General features: G+C 37.2%; 1 protein-coding gene across 16 annotated transcripts in view; it reads left to right on the top strand.

The window, feature by feature from the left end:
- Positions 1–15,773, top strand: part of TNRC6B (trinucleotide repeat containing adaptor 6B) — a 133,173-nt gene that overhangs the window by 78,799 nt on the left and 38,601 nt on the right. For 15 of the 16 annotated variants that reach the window (XM_062587597.1, XM_062587607.1, XM_062587699.1 and 12 more), the window contains 3 exons: positions 9,192–9,279; positions 12,357–12,378; positions 14,124–14,468. In XM_062587597.1, the coding sequence (XP_062443581.1) occupies positions 9,192–9,279; positions 12,357–12,378; positions 14,124–14,468 (455 nt within the window). Of the gene's footprint in view, positions 1–8,375; positions 8,465–9,191; positions 9,280–12,356; positions 12,379–14,123; positions 14,469–15,773 lie in introns of those variants that run through there. The other variant, XM_062587628.1, reaches the window with a different exon arrangement.

Genomic DNA, 15,773 nt, shown 5'->3' with positions numbered 1-15,773 from the left:
AATGGCCCAATGAGGCATTGGTAAAGCTGCCAGGAGAGCTTTGAACTTACAGGATATCTGTAAGCTGTGAAATGCGGTATTGCACGAGTATAGATACCTCACATGGAAGTAGCTCATACAGCTCTTCTGCTGCACTGTTTTCTGCAGAAGAGACAGCTATGCTTAGTGTCCTGCTTACTGGATCATTAAATACAGAAATACACGTTCATTCTGCTCTTATGTAATGAAGGAGTGTGTGTTTGGTTTTGTTTGAATAAGATTACTGACCTGAACTGCTAGAGTCAATGGGGTTATGGTTAGCAAAGCTGCCCAACTGGCAGCTGGGCAGTCTGGCCTCCCATGGGTGTCTGTACAGTGGATGATACTGTTCAGCATCTTTATTAATACCTGGTCAGGAGGATGGTAAATACTCTGAGCACATTTGTAGGTGATACCCTAGAGGGTAGGTCTGCTGTTCAGAGGGACCTCTGTAGGCTGGAGAAATGGTCTGACAGAAACCTTATGAAATTCAGCAAATATGAATGGAAAAGCCTGCACCTGAAGCCAAATAGCTCCATTCAACAGCGAAGGTTAGACACTGGTTGACTAGAAAGTAGCTCTGCAGGAAAGGATCTGAAGGTCCTGATGGAGAAAAAGTTGAGCGCAGGTCAGCAGTGTGCCTTTGCAGTTAAAAAACCAGCCACATAGTGGGCTGTATTAGCAAAGGTATAATCAGCACAGCAAGGAAAGCGATCCTTCCTCTGTTTGGCACTTCTGCAACTACCTCTGATACACTGTGTCCAATTTGGGCTCCCAAGTATGGGAAAGATACTGACATTTTAGCTGGCCACCAGGATGGTTATGGGGCTGGAGCATGTCAGGCACAAGGAGAGACTGAGGGAACTGAATCAATTAAGTCTTAAAAATAGAAGGCTAAGGAGGGAAATATGCTGCTGTCTTCAGCTGCCTAGTGGAAGGATGCAGAGAGTCAGAGCTTTCCTGCACAGTGGTAAAAAAGTAGCAATGGAACACAAATTCCAGAAAAAGAAACCCTGCAGTGTGGGTAGTCAAACCTTGGAACAGGTTGGCCATAGTGGTTGTAGAGTCTTGCTCCTTGGAGATGTTCAGAACTTGACAAGGGTAGTGAGCAGCCTGGTTGGTGATGGCTCTGTGTTGAATGTGGGGTTAGATGAGGTGATTTAGGTCCTTTGAACCAGAATTGTTCTGTGATTCTATGATGGTGAAATCAGTAGGAGTACCATGTGTTTACTGCAGAAAACTTCGTGTTCTGGAGCATGCTTAAAAAAAAATAAAAAAAAAAATAAACAGAAATGTATATGCAGTTTGGGGAGAGGTATGTATGCAACTTCTGTTGGCTAGTTTTCATCTGACCTTTTTTTTTTTTTTCCCAGAACCATTTGAGATTATAAAACTAGAAGAGTTTTCAGCTCTAATTTTTTAATACAAAGCAATACTGGCAAATACTTGTGTATACGGCACTTGCAGACTAATAAGCAGTCCTTTAACTGACATCTGGCATTTTTCCCAAGCAGCCTGCATTCATTTCAAGCCCTGTGTTGTATGGCAAAGTAGGACTCAAAAGTATTTCTGTATGCACAGTGAGGTAGGCAAAATGTTCTTTCTGTATGGTCTAGCGAAAAGAAGTTGTCTCATGCATTCAATGGAGAGTTCAGTTAGCAGCTCCCTCTGAGAGTGGTCGGCTGTGCAGAGCCTTGATTTCACCCCCTCCCCCCCTTAGTCTTACAGAAGCAAAAGGACTTTATGTGGAGAGTGGTGGAAGACAGAGGGAAATATTTTGCCAGGTAGCCCTTTGTTTCTGTTTCCTGAGGCTGGCTAGATCTTTCCTTTCCTGTTCAAAAAAAAATCTGACTTGTTTCTCTCCAACCCTGTAACAGAGACGGATTCTACTTTTGAGATTTTATTGTGGTGGCTGTTATCCAGTTAGTGTTCTGTATTGTTTGTTATGCACTCACTTCTCTACGTGTTTTTGTTGGTTTCAGAACCACAAAGATACTTTTCTTGGCAAATAATTACAGAGGATGGAGCTGTCTGCAAGAATGAATACTTTTTGAGGAAGTTAGGTTAGTTGATATTTTTATGAACCTTGAAGTCCTGAATAGGACGGTGTCTTGGTGAATTAATGTTTGAATAGAATAAGTAATTATGGAGCTCTTAGTTGCAGGCAATTTTCTAACAATGTTACTGCTATTCTTGGAGTATTTTTATGACATTATAGGATTCTCTAAACACATTTATCTATGTTTTTGGGATGCACATGTGCATGTTATGAAACAATTACTGATTTGTAAGACTGTGGGAGCCTTTCAAGACTAAGGAAGAAGAGAAGATTCAGTTCTTTGATTCTGGAACTTTGTAGTGCTCAGTTAAACTTTTTGTTTTATCAACTCTGGATAGCATTTGGGAATTTTTGAATTTTGTCTAGGATTCATTCCTGTAATATACGTAACTGATACAACTGAAAAATGTAATCTTACAAAAGGAGTGTAAGCAAGAAATGCTGAATATTATTTTTTTAAAAAGTCCTTGTTTTATATAATCTAAGGTTTTCCTTCTGACAGGAGTCTATTTGCACATAAACCTGAAATTAAACCCAAATGAAGCCAATTTCCAAAGTGTCCAAAACAAACCTCCTAATTTATAAACACATGTTGTTGCATTATGGGAGTTATACTATCCAGTTCTTTAAAGAAAACAGCCATTTATGGTCAGAGTTGTTTTCTATTACTATAGTCCATTATGCATACATAAAATACTCTTCAAAGAATTAATCTTACTGTATTAGTGTGACTATCTAAGGTGTTGTGTAAGGACTGTTGAGAAAAGCATACAGTGTTAGTGAACCTAGTATGCTGATGTTTAAGTTGGATATTTTCTACAGCAACTTCAAATTACTGATGTTTTGCTGTGATAAAGGCATTATCAGTTGTTCCAGATATGCTATTTAAAGTAAGCATGCTTCTTGCAGTGACGTTGCTTTGGCTTTCAGCCAAGGAGAAGAACAACGCAGCTTGCTTTGACATATTCACTAGCAAACAACTTTTGCCTTTTGAAAACATTTTTATAGAGCCCTTTAAAAATACATTTTTCTAAAGTTTTCCTGTTTAAATACATGTGAAGTGTATATATACATGTTATGTGTTTATGTATATGTATTATATGTTATTATAAAAATGTGTGCAGTTTGGGAGGATTTTTGTTATTTATTATGTTACATATTATATATAGCCACATACATTTGTGAGTATTTTTATGTTCTGGTTTTCATGTGCTTTTCTGAGGGATCCATAGTGTTTTTTTCCCCCCTTTATGCATATCAGAATTCTGTTGTCCTAAAATAATTTCAGACTCTGCTTTTACCAGGTGACCTAAAGGCTGCTTTTTCTTAAGGGCTATTTCCTGTCTTACTAGTTTCTTCATGGCTTACATGTGTCTAGTTTATGCTTGTAAGCATGGCTTAAAAATGAAGGTGGTTACAGTGTTGTGCATTTGAACATTTTAAATAAAATGAATGAATCCTATTCTGAACCTTTTGATCCACAAAAACATAGTTCTTTGCCTGGCTTAATCTAGTGAAAGTTACTCTACGTTTAGGAGTTTTGGGGATCTTCAACCCTGGGACCAGCGCTATCGTAACCTCTTGGCTGCTTGTTCTGCCTACATGTGCTAGAATGAGCACACCTAGTGTGTTTGTGAACACCATATTCTTCTCATACTGTTGAAATAATGGAGCATGTACATTAAAGTGTGGTAGGTTGAGTGGAGGTAGAAATTAAGCTGCCAAATTCCACAAGCTTTCCATACTACAGTGGCAGTGAATTTATTTTGCTTTTGTTCCTAGTTCACTGATTTGATTTTAAAGCTTTTGTCTAGCATAAGTTTTTCAAGGACTTGGTTACTAGTATCCTTGCTGCAGCAAGAAAGGACCGTTTTGAGACAGAAGAACTGAAATCTCTTGTACTCATTTGAGAGTTTATAGATTGCTTATATGTTCATTGTGCGTAGCCTTTGTTACTCTCAGCTTATACTTCTAAATGTATTTATATAAAAATATCCTTATGACAGAGGAATATCCCAGTGCCCAGTGTTACAGTTAGGGGAGTTGCACAGCTGGTAGGTGACAGTGCCAGGGCTGCATATGCACCACATGGGCTAAACACAGTCCCGTTCAGAAGCAGCATTCTCCCTTATGTATTAGTTCAATTTAGGAGTCAGCTTCAAAAGGACATACAGTCAATTTTACTTAAAAGATTTTCTCCTTCTATTTATACAGTTTATAGAGTTTTAACTGAGGGCTGTGCATATGGGTGTGGACCAATGGTGTCATACAGTAAGGCAGCAGTTTCATGTAATTACAACCAATTTAACATGTTGCTTCTGTGAAAAGGGAAGATTCCCTGCTGCTCATGTGTGCTGCTTCTGGTGCTCATCTGATAAAATAGACACATTAAGAAGTGGGGGAAGGGGAGGGGAAGGAGGCAGGTTTCCAGATTAGTTTTAGTGGTTTAAGTTGAGCTGCCATACAATCAGCTGAGCTCCAGAGAAGGCTCAAGCAAGGGAAGGGCAGGAACAGAATTCAGTAAAAAAAAGAATGAAGTAGAAGAAAATGAAGTAGTTTTTTTTGTTTGTTTTGTTTTTTGTTGTTTTTTTTGTCATTGAGTTGTTGATATAGTGCGAAGACAGCTTACATTCCTCTAAGACCATGCTTATTTTTAGGTTGAGAGAGGAACTTTTGCCTTGGAATAGTCCTTAGTCTTGAGCTTGTTATGAAAGCATTCTGCAGCACCTTCGAGAGACCACAGTAGGCAACTTAGTACTACTGGTGTCCAGGGTGTATACTTTATCTAAATTCCGTGGTAGTGAAGAAACTTTCAGAAGCTAGAACTTGTAGCTGGAGTTCATTGGAGATTCTTCCTGCTTGCGGTCTTGACCAAGTTTAAAAGGTGGTTAGATACCTCATAATTCCTGTTTTAGTGCCCAAAGCATGAGTGTTTTGACCCATTTCTAAGTATTTATAATACTTCTGTTTTAATACCTTGTGTCACTAGAAATTTATTTATAATGAAGAGTTAATTTAAGTCAACTCAGGTGTTGCCTGTAAATGAGACAGGTCCATACATGCAAACCTTTATCTCACTTAAGGTGATTGCTTTTAACTCTGACTCACTGTGGCTAAAGGTTTTAGGCAAAATTTTTGTTAATGGGACCTTGTTGCTACGTAGCAACAAATTTGTTATGTTAAAGTGCTGCTCATCCTACAAAAATATTCTCATAATCCTCTGTTTCCTGGAAGAAGATACAGAAATTTGTCCACAATTTACAGAAAGATTGTAAATCATCCTATGCTTACTGTGATACAGAGAACAGGTTGTACTTGTGGAAGTTTAATGTCACCTCTGTGCTCTGTTACAGTGTAGATGAGCCTGGTTAACTGCAGTGGAGAAAAATAAAGGGGAGAAGAGTAGGAGGCAAGATGACTCTCAGCTCTGGTATTGAGACTGCATCTTAGTATATGAACTGCTTCCTAATGCAGTTATATTATTGTCTGATAGCACTGCAGAAGGAATTGAGCGTTAAAGCACCACTCTCGAGTTGCTAGGAATTCGCTTTTCTTACCTCTTTATGCTTTTGTGCGACTTCATATTGAGGGTAGTCTTACTGGGTTGGAGGAGGGTTTTTGTATAGACTAGTATTATATATGTGGTAGTATCTCTACATCTTAAAGCATGTTGCCAGCAGGTAGTACGTTATATATAATGCATCATCTCATTTCATCTTTGTTTGGCAATAGCAAGAACTTGGAAGGCGACTTGTGTGGTCTACCCGTGCCTCAGGTCGCTACATTCCAAAAATAAGGAGGCTTTGTAAAATATGACTTCTCTGGAAAGATCAGTGTTAGGATTTTTCAGGAAAACTGTGTTTTCCAGAATTGGAAAATTGGGGGTGTTTGTTCACAGAGTATGAATTTCAGAGGAGAGTATATTTCCTGAATGTCCCTTGGGGGTGGGGAGGGGAATGGTTTTATGTTGATAATGACTTGGGCGTCATATCTATTTTATATGCTCTTTTTTTCTTTTTTCTTTTTTAAGTTAACTAGCTGGAAAAACTCAAACTGCTTTTCTCTAGAATAATTATTTTTGTCTTAGCTGAAGGAGGTTTTTATGAGAACTTAAACAAGGTTTTGAGTGTACTGCATCATACCTACGGAGATTTTAAATAGAATTGTGAATTAAAAGCTACAGATACTCTTTGTTAGCTGTTAATGTGTCCTATTTTTAATATTTGCAAATAAATTCTATAATAGTTTTTTTAAACATATTTTAAAATAAAATGTTAATTCTAAGATTTTGTGGAAAATACTAAAAGTACAGTTATTAGGTAGCATTTTTAAAAGCAGCGCATGCTTTCTGGAAGAAAACTAGAGTAAAAAGCTAACTGATTGCTATTTAGCAAACTTCCTCTTCAGAGTTGTGGAGTATCGGTGTTCCCATAACTATTTGCTGGTAACAAAAAACGGAACCACACCCCATTGTATAGCTCTGAATTCACCAGCTGCTGAATTCTCTCCCTGTTTTGATCTTATCAATAAAAGCAACTGGTAGCACATGATGGATCTTGATTTCCTTGAGCGGGTCAGAAAGAATTGTCATTTAGCTAATCATAGAAGATTGATAGACAAAACTTCTGAAAAAATCACTGAGAAAATTTTGTTCATTTTAATGTGTTAGAACACTTAACACTGCAATTATTATTATTTTCCTCCAGTCTACTTTGGTCTTTGCAGTTTGCATTGAACACTACTATGTGCAATTCTGTAGTCAGAGCAAAGAGGATCGGAAAAGACTGAGAGCTTGTCGGTGTTCGTTAGCCTGTGACATATGGTGCTCCAGAAAATGTCAAGACAAAATAACACACACCCCCTTATATCCCACCAAAAATGCGCAACCAGACCATCGTATTGTTGCCCTTTCTCTTACCCGTTGTTTTCAGAAATGCTAACCTGCAGCCATTGCTGGCTGGCTTGACTGAAAGCCACATGACACTAGTTTTATCAGCATATTTATAATAATTTTGATTATAAAGCATTATAATGCTTTTGTGGTAAAGTTAGGTATATATACCTATGTTACTAGTGAAGTGTTTTTGTATAGCGCTTAATGCCTGTTGTCAAAAAACAGAAGTTCTTTTTAATGAGGGGGTCACTTGAATAAAAGGCAAGAAATTCTGATCTTGCATACAACTGAAAAGAAAAACTATTGATTATAAAACTATAAGCATTGAAATGAAGGGGAAAGTGAAAGTGGGAAGATGGCAAGTGCAATCTTAATACCACAGTTTTTCATATACATCTAAAAGCAAGGCAGCAGCAGCTTCTCCCTTTTCTGAACTTGTCATCAAAAAGACAGGTGGCCAGAACGAGGTATTTACTTTCAGGCTGTGGATCTTCTATCCTCAGTTCTTTTTATTATTAGTACTGCCTGTCATTGCAAGCCATAGCTTCAGCTTTGATTTCAAAGGTTAGTTTTTTCTGATTTCTTTCCATTTCCTGCTCTTCTGCTTTCAAGAAGAAGGAAGGTGCTCTTAAGTAGAAGGTTGACTGCATGACAGTTAATTTTTAAAACTGATCTTATTTTTTGATCCTGTCCTTTCTCAGGAGCTGTCTTAAGATAGTTCTTTCTTGCAGCAGGCAATAAAGGTTTGTTTTTGTTTTTGTTCTTAAATGAATAAATTTATAAGTGGCAGTGCAACACAAGATATGCATAACTTGACAATATAGAAGTAGTGTGATCTGAGGCTATAGTAACTTTTGAAGATGTGGATGTTACTGGAACGCCTTTTATTTTCAATCTGTGGCTTAAACAAAACTGAAAATGCGAGCCTAAATATTCGCTGATGTTATGTAACTTATCATTGGGGGAAAATTCTGAAAAAAACCTGATGTGACAGCACAGCCAACTCAACTCTTCTTATTTGTGAACTGTAGTTGAAAAAAAGGATTTGGCTTGTGAATAATTTTGATAAATAGTTCAATACAAATACAAGCTAAATTTTTGTTTCTAGAGCTGTGAATTCTTACAGAATAGTCAGCAAGATATGTTAAAACAATTCTGCCCGTTCCATGTGGCACAGATATTTCTGTGCATTAATGAAAACTGATTTGTGAAGTTATAAGATATCAAGTTTTTAATCTAAATTAAAATTGTAGTCTGAAAGATCATAGATTTATGTATACTAGCTGCTCCCATTTGTAGAATATACATCCCCTTTCTCTGTTCCTGCCCCTGATCTGTCAGTTCATCTTTTTGCATAGATTGTCTTAATCTTCTCCTGTCTTCCAAGTCACCTGAAGACTTGAATGTCTTAACTCACTTTAAGCAGGTGAAGAGAATCAATTAACAAAAATGGGATTCGCTATAGAAACAGTTCGCCCAATAACATGTATGCAGTAAGTAATTTTATGGTAACTTCATATTTGATGCAAAATGCAGCAACAAGATGATAGCTTGACAACAGTAGCAGCTACCCTTCTTTTTTAAGGTTCTTATTGTGGCAAGGGGGAGATCTGGAAAGTAATATATAGGTTTCATCACAAAAATTCTGAGTTGATACAATAGTTTAGAAATTAAATTAGTGATTTGTATAATGAATGACAGTTTAGATTTGATATGACGCTTCTAATCTCCTACAAATGGCATTGCTACAGGCAATAGAGTAGTCTCTTTCCCTTGTGAAGATAATGTCGTATTAGACTAAACTATCTTGTATTAAATTACAGCTTCTCCTTTTACTATGTAAAAAGATTCATGAGACTGTTTATTAAATAATAGCAGAATCCGGTTAAAAGGATACGTTGGCCAAAATGTCTTCAAGGTATTTTCTAGTATCATGTGTGTAATTAATTCTTACAGGATCCTTGCTGCAGAGACCTAAACTGAATAAAGGAATTTTCCATTATGCAGCAAGTGGCCTGATTGTGGCCACATTGACCTAGATGATTGTTTGTTTGTTTGTTTTTAATCTCAATTTGACTGAACTCCTCAAATTTGAATAAAGTTTGACAATCAGAAGAATCTACTATCTTGACTTCTTTTCATGGGAGGAAGAGGGAGACACTGTATGGCTTTGTTTCTAGAACTTGATTGTGTTCACACCAGTTTTTAATGTTTTGGCAGAGAGAAGGAGCAAGAAAGGGAAGAACAGTTAATGGAAGACAAGAAAAGGAAAAAAGAGGATAAGAAAAAGAAGGAATCTGCTCAGAAGGTATGTTTTGATACTTGAATTCGTAGCCAGGTGGAGCATAAATAGTGTTGTGGTTGGTAATAGATTTTAGCTGGTTTATGTTTGAACTTAAAAACCAGTCTCTTACCATATAGTGATGCTTCATTAAAGGGTTTTTTCTGCCTTTTTTCCCTTTAACTTTCTTGTTTGATTACCTTGATGTTTCTTCTCCCTGGTGTGTCAGCTGGAAAAAAAACAGCAAATATTTTTATGTTATAAAGTATTAATTACATTGAAGAAATCTCCATCCTTGGAGATGCTCAGAAACAGGACACAGCTGTGAACAATGTGCTTTAGGTGATCTTGTTCTGAGCTGGTGGGGTGCTGGACAAGATCTCTGGAGGTGTCTTCTAGCCTCAGTGATTCTGTGAAATTGGGAGCAGAAGGCTTTACTGTCAGTAGTCTCAGGGTTTTCTTTACGGAAGATCAGATGCTACTCTGTGTTATGGTCTGTAGGCTTTGGTTGAGAAAAGCCCACGCTGGCATTCTTTTATGCCAGTTTAATTTTGGCTTACCCATGGGATTTTTAAAACCTGCTTTTTTACTAGTTGTGTGGATCAGTTTAAAGCAGATATAGTTAAACTAGTGTAGTTCTCTTGTATTCACTTTAGTCTCCATCTCTTCTTTGTGTTGATTCATCCCAAGGCTACTGCAAAATACTAGTAATTAAGGAATAAGATTTCTTCAGTCTGTCTGATAGTCTCTTTGCTTCAGTGTTGCTCTTTAGTGTTCGTACAAAAACAAAAATGGGTGATATATTTTCAGTTAAGTGTGTGCAGAGCTAGATGAGGTACTGAAGCTTGTACTGAGTAAGTAAAGACTAGTGGCTTGAGTATTATGCGCTGATACGCGGTGGTACAACAGAGACTTGAAAAGGTACCAGTCATCTTGATAAGCATTGTGAGCGTTTGCTGAGGAGTCAGTGCTTTGAATGCAAAGACGATTGGCCTGCCTTAGCGTGCAGCGGACCCTTTCATGTTAAGTTACTCAGTATGATTGAATGTTATGATACCTTGCCAAAATCTTGGGAAATGTAAACACTGTAAATACGTTAATCTTCTGGAGACCAAACTTAGCAGTAATGCTTAAGAAAGGTATCTAGGAATAGGGAAGCAGGCAACTGAATGGGCAGAGCACAGATGTGTGCATTTGTTTTTAAAGATTGTGGTGGCATTCACCAAAATAAGCAGTAATAAATGATTTGAGGGTGTCTTTTTCCAGATAGTGCTGATAGTCAGATGTGTTAAAATGAGGAATTTATATAAATTGAAACAACTCTTTCTCTCTAGATCTCCTGAAACAGTTAAAAAGCTTTGCCAAAAGCTATGCAAGTAGATTTGTAGACTGAATTCCTGTGCTTGGTGTCCCAGGAGTTGTTCTGTAGCTTGTCAGAAGGTTGAGATTTATTCCACCTTCCCTTTCAGTATATCTACTCCTGGATTGCCAGTGCTTACAGGTATCCCTCAGAGAGATGAAGGATGTAAGTCTGAGATACAGTGCCACTTTTTCTCAGCTTTTATGTTTTAGACCTGAAAAATCAGAGTCTTTTGACTGATGAGAGATGTAGTATAGACAAGTTATTTTTTTTTCCTGAAGGAAACTGCAGTTGTAGTCCTAGTTTTGAGAACATGTAGTTCTCTCTGTTTGATAAAATACGTTCCTCTAAAAAGAAGAGTATTGTTTACTAAGCATATTTACTATTCACTAAATGTAATGCTGATAGGTTTGCTACATTTGAAGGTTGGATCCCTGAACTATTTCTTCTTGATTTTTTTTTTCCTAGTAGTGGAGCATTGGAGTCACTTTGAGCTCGTAACAGAATTTTAACAGTGCACCAAAACCAAACATAATTTGACACCTATGAGATTTTTAAGTAGTGAAGTGAAAACTGACTTTTGACTTATTACAGATGATGGTATGTTTTTGTTGTCTCGGAAGACTCATGGATCACAATTTTATGAAGCTGTGATGCTTAAGATTTTATATTTTAGTGAATATTTTGCTTTGCAGATTGCAGTGAGCATCCTTGCAAAGTAAATGATGTCAGAGCAATTCAGTGGAGCTTGTCTTTTTATTCTTTACTATACAAAAGAGTTCTGGCTTGGCTGATTTAAACAATAAACTGCTTTTTACTTGTGCTTTTGTTATTCTATACTGTCACTGTGCTTTCCAGAATTATGGACTAGTTCAGCAATTTCTTTTAAGAAGAGGTGTCATAGAGTCTGACACATGATGATCTTTAGGGGTTTTCCCTTATTGTGTTGTGGAACTCATGATCGACAGGTTCGAAACATACTAGAATACAAACGATTCCGGAGAATATGCCAGTGGTGCGTTTGTTCCTACTGTAGTTAGAAATCTGTTACGCTGTAAGAATATAGAAGTACAGCAAAAGCAAATACTGAGTACCTAGCCTGGCAGGATGGCTCACTTCAGTAATCAACTTCTTATTGCATTCAAGAGATTTTGAAGTTGGGGGTGCTTGATAGGTATTGCTGATGCTTTTTGTAGTTGTGACAGTCCAGTAATGTTTAAGCTTGCTTCTCGTAACAGATGATGTCACGGAAAAAGTGAAATGAGGGACATTGTTGCTCTCACTCACTGTTACCCTGTGGGAATTCTGTTGCTAGCCGCAGCAATTGGCTGTACGGGTAGAAGACAGTTTTTATTGCACTTTTAGTACTTCACCTCCAGAATCTGAAAGAATTATAGTGGTGTAGCACATGTTTATTTGTGACTTAATCAACATTTGAGCTGGGGAAGGGGATAAATACTACAAATCATCATGAGTGAAATAATTTGCTGTTTCCACCTAAGACATTTGCATTAGGCAGAGGGGTTATAGGAACTGCAGTGTTGTTGAATACTTAGTTCATATTTGTGTCTAGGAATACTTTTTAGTCTTACAGTTCAACAACCGGTCTTTTCATTCAACAAACAAATCTTGTATTAAGAAGTTACTGTAATGATTTAGAGCAGCCTGTTAAATGTTTATAGTTTAAAGTTCTTAAAACTTTACATTCTTGGTCTTAATTTGCATTCTTACTCTTAATTTTCAGGTCACAGATCAAAAAACCAAAGGTAAGAGTCTTTGATTGTAAAGAGTTTTTTTTTTTTTTTTGACTTTGAACCAAGACTCAGTGTTGATCAAAATTGTTGGAAAAGATTGGGTGTTATGAGTCATAGTGAAAAGGGTGAATAGACAGAAAAAATAAAAGCTGAAATTAAAATGGAGAACCTAAAACAATCTTGATAGCATCAGAATCCTCGGAGGAAAAACATAGCTTAGCTGAAATATTTAGCCTCACTTTGTTTTTTACAATAGTTCTAGGTAAGTAAGCAAAAACTGCAACCACCTACATATTTGTAGTGGAAGACAGGGAAAGCACTGCTTATGGTGGGATACCAAAATGAATTAAATTGATTTGTTTGTGGAAACTTAATTAAGATATATTGAAGTCTAGGCACCTAAAAGTCCAAAAGATGAAGCAAGACTAATGAGTGAGTATCTTAAGTGTCTAGCTTGTTCAGCTGATCTAAAAATATACCTAATCTTGACTTGTAAATTTTCTAAAAAATGTATGAGGAAATTGCCATCAAACGAATTGACAAAGGAGAACTAAAACAGTAATTTCATTTTACAACTAAGAATATCTTTCTAATTTTGGGGCAATTTGGAGTCTATGCAGAGAAGTCAAAGACCCTCATCAGAACAAAATGTGGGAATAGTGCATTTGCAGTTGCCGGAGAGAGTCTTCCTTTTGTCAGATCAAACTGTTGCTGATTGTGCTCACACGGTGGCAGTTTGCTAGGCATCTCTTTCCAATATTCATTTTCCAAAGAAGCTTAAGTAGATGTATTAATTTTTCTTTGCATTTGGAGTTTGACATCATAGTGAACTGCTACGATTTCTACATACCTGGGCCTAAATTTCTTTTGGTTTGTTTCGAAAAGCGTGTGGAGAATGTCAGTAAGGGAAAACAAATTGTTGATTTCCAGAGTTCTTTCAGCAAATATATTTGGTTTAGTGAAAGTATTAACTCCTCAAGGATTCATGTGTTTTTTCCTCTTCTCCAGTACCTAACAGCCCTCAAAGCAGGTTGCCCTAGTTTGCAGGGGCACCTGGTGACAAGCTAGGGGAGCGTTTTGGCAAGTCCAGTACAAACAGCATAGGTAGGACTGCTTTGGGGGAGTAAAGGATATATCACCAGTTGCAAATTTGCGCTGCAGTAATCCTTGGGCAACAAGAACAGGGGTAGAGATCTTGTAAAAATGGACTTGCTGTGGAGGTAAGTCCGTTTGGTCTACAGAGAGCAACAAGGACTGTCATTCATCCCAGAAAGAAGAGGGTGTTTTTCTTTTGGCATTGGCTGTACAGCCACAAAAAGCAAGTAAAAAAATCAAGATCTGACCTCAGATCTCCCATTTGGGTGATCTGTAACATTCCTGTTAAACCAAACGAATGTCAGGGAACAGAGATGAAACATAACAATTACATTTATTACTGACTGGTTAGATTTTAAAACTTCGTTTTCCCCAGGGTGACATTCCTTACCAACTTTAAGCCTCAAATTTCCTGGAAATGTAGGGAGAAAAATCTGTTGAAGTCAGAGTTTCGTCCTGGGGTACAAAGATGCTCATGGAAGTGAGAAGTTTACCACTACTACTTTTTCCTGCTTTTTTAATTAAATTATTCTTTGATGAGGTTGAAATTGTATAGTATTCCAGAGAAAAATGGCATAAAAGGGAAGGTTTGCAGTGAATTCTTGTAACTAACATAGGTTTAAGTGGAAAAAATTCCAATTTTCATTATTCCTGTTTTCCAGTGCCCGAAGTGACGAAACCAAGTTTAAGCCAACCAGTGGCTGCCAGCCCAATTGGCAACTCTCCATCGCCACCAGTCAATGGTGGCAACAATGCCAAAAGGGTGGCAGTGCCGAACGGACAACCGCCAAGCGCCGCCCGCTACATGCCTCGGGAGGTGCCGCCGCGATTCCGTTGCCAGCAGGACCACAAAGTGTTACTGAAGCGTGGGCAGCCCCCTCCGCCATCCTGTATGCTCCTTGGGGGTGGAGCAGGGCCTCCTCCCCCAACAGCACCAGGAGCAAACCCAAACAACGCACAACCAGTGACAGGAGCACTGCTGCAGAGCGACAGTGGGACTGCAACAGGTGAATATACAATATAAATATATGTATTTAAAAAGGCAAGTAATTACGTGTCTATATGTGTATATGTATATAACTAAAAATGGATCTCTAAAATTGTGCACAAACACATTATTATGTGATAAAACTCCTCAGATTGCTATTGGAAACCTTTCTGTTACAGTTCTAACACTGCTCAGTGTTAGGATAAGGAAGTATGTAGATTTTTTTTCAAATTTTGGATGTTTTTTTTAATTGCCAGAATTGCCACCTTAGATAAGAGCAAGTCAACATTTCATCTAATACTGTGTCATAACATGACAGAAGATACTATTGATTTCTCTGTACTGTAGTTAACTTTCTCTCTGCAGTACACATTATCTTATTGTGCTGATTGATCAATATTGAGCAGACTGCAATCAATTAAAAATAGTTTCCCACACATGAGCTGAAAACAGGTTTTGGCAGATCTTATTTTGTCACGCTGATGCATAATGTTACTGCTTTAGTGTATAGACTTTACTCTTGCTGTTAGCAGCAGTGGATGTAGTTTTTACTATTGAATGGGTCAAGAAAAATACAGGATTTTGAGTATGTACATTTGAGTGTTTAGAATTGGACACTATAATGCTCTAAGACCACAACAAGGTGAGACAATACAGTGATAAACATCTAGCACTTAGTGATTGTCATTTGATATCTCTTAATAACTACTTAGACTTTGTTGGTGCCATTAACTTCCCATACTGTTATTTTTTTAATTTGATTTGGTAAAATAGACAAAGTTTTATGGTAAGTCCATATAGATGTCAGATCTGCAAATGACAAGTGTTGGTCAATTCTCATCTGGATGAAATAGCAAGATGACTCTTTGCTTCTTTCTTTCTTTCTTTTTTTTTTTTTTTTTTTTCTTTCTTGGTTTTGCTCTTTAGATAGAACTTTTTTTAAATAATCTTCCTTCAAGCACATTTTTGGTATTTTTATGTTTTTAAGTAATCTAAAAATGGTCTATTTAACTCCTGGATTTGTTACGTTGAATAACAGAATGTTACGAGAACAGTCTGATTTTAAGATTGATTTATGAGAATGAGAAAATTGTGATTGCTCCTGATGTTTTTCAGCAACTAGGACAGTTGCTCTAATCATAACGTTTCTTTCTTAAGTTACGGCACCAAAACAAACAAAATTCCACTTGAGACATCTGCCTTCTGAAGAAAGCTTTAATTGGTCTGAGAATTCAAAGACAGCTTCAGGTCTAACAATAAGTGGGTTGGGGGGGTGTTTGTTTTTTATTGTGGGTATCTGTGGTCTTTTTTTTTTTTTTTTTTT

Source organism: Rhea pennata, chromosome 1 (genome assembly GCF_028389875.1).
Source record: "Rhea pennata isolate bPtePen1 chromosome 1, bPtePen1.pri, whole genome shotgun sequence".
Lineage (NCBI taxonomy): Eukaryota > Metazoa > Chordata > Aves > Rheiformes > Rheidae > Rhea > Rhea pennata.
The sequence above is the reverse complement of the archived record's forward strand: the minus strand, read 5'-3'. Positions and strand labels throughout refer to the sequence as shown.